Source organism: Pyrus communis, chromosome 16 (genome assembly GCF_041283825.1).
Source record: "Pyrus communis isolate YQ-2024b chromosome 16, ASM4128382v1, whole genome shotgun sequence".
NCBI lineage: Eukaryota > Viridiplantae > Streptophyta > Magnoliopsida > Rosales > Rosaceae > Pyrus > Pyrus communis.
Genome location: NC_142580.1, coordinates 17,539,508 through 17,544,105, shown reverse-complemented (window position 1 = coordinate 17,544,105; position 4,598 = coordinate 17,539,508). Strand labels below are relative to the sequence as shown.

Here is a 4,598-nt window from a genome sequence, read left to right as displayed (position 1 = left end):
AATCCAGCTGCGCATAATAGCATAATAAAGTCGCATAATAGCGACTAGGAATTGTCATCAGACAAAGTTGGCAAAAAAATAAATGGGCAAATCACAACGAACTCCTTCAAAACGGGGCTAGAATTAAAGTCAGAGAAAACAGAAAAATTTCGAGAAAGTTTCCGTGTAGAAGGTTTGGAGACTGGAGTGAGGGATGAGCAAATAAGAGGTGATTGGGTACTAAACATTCAGCATAGCTATGACTACATCAATAGACATTATTTGCTACAATGAAAATAAGAAACTGTGACCTCCTCTCTCTTAAGGCTGTAGTTTTTTCTCCAGGGTTTTCTCTACAAGGGGAAGACTTTCAGGAATGACAATTCAATTTTTTTCCCTTTTAGGAATTTTACTTATTTATTTAGAAGATGTGATTAGTGTTGACAGATGAAACAAGACATATTTAAGATGATATCTCTTGGTGTATACTTTTCGTAGATGACACAGTGCAGAGGAAAGTAAATACGAAGCTTAACCTTTGGCAGGAAGAGTTGGAATTAGCGGTATTCGCCTAGCAACAAGTGTTGGAATTTAAAGGTATTCGCCTAAGTAGGTTAAAGACAGAGTATAAGGAGTGCAAGTTTAGTGAAATGGTAGTTCAAATGAGATAGGGGTAATGATTGGAGATCAGGAAGTACCAAAAGGAGAACATTTTTGTTCTCTTGAATTTCTCTTGCAAAATAACGGAGAATTAGATAGAGATCTCAACCATATAATACAAGCTAAATGAATGAAGTGGAAGAGTGCATCAGATGTGTTGTGCGATCGTCATATGCTTTAAGCTCAATAGAATATTTTATAGGATGGCAATATGACATGCCCGACCCTGATATCCTTCAAACACTAGGGTAGGCACGTGCTGGCTGACACCCGAGGGTGATGAAGCCATACTAACATGCATAAGAGCTATGAAGAAAGACCGAACGTAAATAAAACACGTATAGTGAAGATTATCCAGACCGCATAGTGAAGACTGGCACCACTTTGTCCCCACCCATTCGGTTGGCATTGATCTCTTTTTTGCAAGAGAACACTGAAGTCTTTGCCTGGTTATACGAAGACATGCCAGGCATTTCTCTTGATATCATCTGTCATCGCTTGAGTATTGATCCCAAGACCAAGCTGGTGATACAGAAGCGAAGATCTTATGATGCTAAACGATACGAGGGAATGAAGGCAGAAGTTGAAAAACTCAAAAGCATAGGCTTCGTTCGTGAAGTCAATTATCTAACGTGGGTAGCAAATATGGTCCTTGTTAAGAAAAATCCGACCAAGGAAAGTCTTTTGCTTCAAAATATCTTGTGGAGAATGTGTGTCGACTACACCGACTTAAAAAAAGGGTGCCTGAAGGATAGCTTTCCTCTTCCTCTCATTGATAGACTTATAGACTCTACAATAGGGTGTGAACTCTTGAACTTCATGGATACTTACTCAGGGTACAACCAAATCCTTATGAACCCTTTGGACAAAGGACACACGACCTTCACTACTGACAGAGGACTATATTGCTATAAAGTCATGGCATCCGGCCTAAAGAATGCAAGGGCGACTTATCAAAGATTATTCAATTTAATGTTTGCTGAATAGATTGGGAAAAGCATGGAAGTTTATATTGATGATATGTTAGTCAAAAGTAAACATGCTGACCAACACATCGCCAACCTGTCTGAAACCTTCTCTATCCTAAAGAAGTATTGAATGAGGTTGAACCCTAACAAATGCGCTGTCAGCGTGGGCTTTGGAAAATTCTTGGGCTTCATGAATAGCCAACGAGGCATTAAAGCTAACCCTGAGAAGATCAAAGCAATCATGGACATGAAAGAACCAGTAACCTCGAAAGACATCCAGAGCCTTACTGGCAAGATGGCAGCCTTGACCAAGTTCATCTCTAAGGCCACAGACAAATGCGCTCCTTTTTTCAAAGCACTTAAAGGAAGTAAGAAGTACATTACGTGGGCTGATGAATATGCCGAAGTATTTAAGAACCTCAAGGAGTACATGAGTAAAGCCCCTCTGCTTTCCAAACCTGAAGTTGGCAACACCCTAATTGTTTATCTGTTTATCTCGGCTTCAGCAGTTAATTCCGTTCTCATTCGTAGGGATGGTAATATCGAACGACTTGTGTATTACGCTAGCAAGGCTCTACAAGATGCAGAGACATGATACTCAAACATTGAGAAATTAGCTCTAGCATTAGTCATGTCTGCTCGGAAACTTCGCCCCTATTTCCAAGCACACTCCATCATCGTGCTTACCAATCACCCCCTTCGACAAATACTTAAGAGTCCTGACACTTCGAGGTGAATAATCAAATCGACGATAACACTGGGAGAGTTTGACATCTCCTACCACCCAAAACCAGCTGAGAAGGGCCAAGTAGTTGTAAATTTCATCGCCGAATTCACTTATCCTGTTGACATTTCTCCTACACTTGAGGTAGTGGCTTTATCACCCCCGAAAACCCGGAAGGTAGAACCAACACTCCCAGTATGGACTCTATATGTTGATGGCTTATCCAACCAACAAGGTTGTGGAGTAGGACTAGTCCTGACTAGCCCCGATAAAATGGCAATGAAGTATGCTCTTCGCTTCAAATTCAAGGCGTCAAATAATGAGGCCGAGTATGAGGCCTTTTTAGCAGGCTTACGTTTGGCCAAACACCTTAGAGTTAAACAAATTAATATCTTCAGTGACTCCCAATTGGTGGTTAACCAGGTCACGAACAACTTTGACGCTAAGGATAACTCCATGGTAGCGTATCTTGCGCAAACACAGCTTTTGCTCAAGCACTTCCACTACCAGATCACCCAAGTCCCTCAAACAGCAAACAGTCATGTAGACATTTTGGCTCACCTCACCTCAGCAGTGGAAGACAAGATTGGGAGAAAAATTCACGTCGAATTGTTGGCAGTACCAAGTACCATGGTCGCAGAAGTGTGCAACTTGCAACAAGAGGATAACTTGATCACCCTAAATTACAAATTCCTTACTCATGGCACCCTCTCAAACGATAAAGTCCAAGCTAAGCAGATTCGATACAAGTGTACCCACTACCTGATCATTAATGACCAACTTTACAAGCGAGGTTTTAACCTACCATACTTACGGTGCCTCACACCTGCGGAAGCGGAAATTGTCATTCGAGAAATACATGAAGGAGTCTGCGGAGATCATGCTGGATCTCGATCCCTAGTACACAAGGCTTTTCGCCAAGGATATTACTGGCCAACAATCTACCAAGATGTCATCAGAATATCCCGCTCATGTGATAAGTGTCAACGCTATGCAACTATTCTTCACTCCCCTCCTGAGCCCTTCACTTCTATGATCAGCCCTTGGCCCTTGGCCTAGTGGGGACTTGATTTAATCAGCCTAATGCCTGCAGGGAAGGGCAAGGTCCATTATGTAATCATTGCAGTTGACTTCTACACAAAGTGAGCCGAAGTAGAACCCTTGGCAACCATTACCGATGCAAAAATAGAAGACTTCGTATGGAAGAACATCTTTTGCAGATTTGGCATTCCCAATGCGATTGTCACGGATAATGGGCAATAGTTCGACAACAAGAAGTTCTGGATGTTCTGTTCTAAGTTCAACATCAACTTATATTTTGCCTCCCCAACTCATCCCCAGTCTAGCGGACAATTTGAGACCATCAACAAAATAATCAAGCGCACTCTGAAAACCAACTTCGACAAGGCTAAAGGTTGTTGGCCAGAATTCGTACCCTAATTTCTTTGGTCATACGGCACTTCATATCGGACTTCAACAGGAGAAACTTCATTCTCACTTGTCTTTGGTGCAGAGGTAGTTGTCCCAGTTAAGCTTGAGCAAGCAACGTTCCGAGTCCACAACTACATGCAAAGTGAAAATGTCAAACAACTCACCCTCAACTTGGATCTAGTCGAGGAACACAGAAACCAGGCTCACTTGAGGAATGTCACCTACAAGCAGCGTATCTCTAACTACTATACCTCAAGATTCAAACCTCGTTCTTTCAAATTGGGGGACTGGGTATTGAAGAAAAGACTACTCTGCGACGAGTCTCAGGCGAAGGCACGCTTAGCCCAAATTGGGATGGACCGTTTGAAGTTATTGACATCAGTCGCATTGGTTCCCACAAGCTTAGGAGCTCCGATTGCAAGACCCTTGGCCATCCATGAAATGCTGATCACTTGAACTACTAATACAAGTAGACTCACACAGTACAAGTGGTGAACTACGACCATTCGACATCCTATGTAATAAAGGCCATTTGGCATCAATTCAATAAAGAGGTGATTTAGACAACTTGGTTCTAACTCTTTTACATCCCTATCACTGAAACGCTCAGGTTTGAAGCTTCAACACGAATGCTTACAACATAAAATAAAGTCTAAGTATATGTCAACATAACTTATATCCAAATAAGGGATCTATTCAAACATAGCCAAACATTCATCAATGATAGTACAAATACTTGGCAATTAACATCAAACCGCATAATACAAGGTCACAAACATACATAAACAAAAAACCCTCAGGCTTACAACATGACACATGCCACACAAACAATAAAC

At 41.6% G+C, this 4,598-nt stretch overlaps 1 protein-coding gene across 1 annotated transcript; it reads left to right on the top strand.

The window, feature by feature from the left end:
* Nucleotides 1–2,604: 2,604 nt before the first annotated feature.
* On the top strand, nt 2,605–3,390 carry LOC148690077 (uncharacterized). The gene has a single exon (XM_088687175.1). It carries the CDS (start codon nt 2,605–2,607, stop codon nt 3,388–3,390), a length of 786 nt encoding a protein of 261 aa, XP_088543301.1.
* Nucleotides 3,391–4,598: the final 1,208 nt, after the last annotated feature.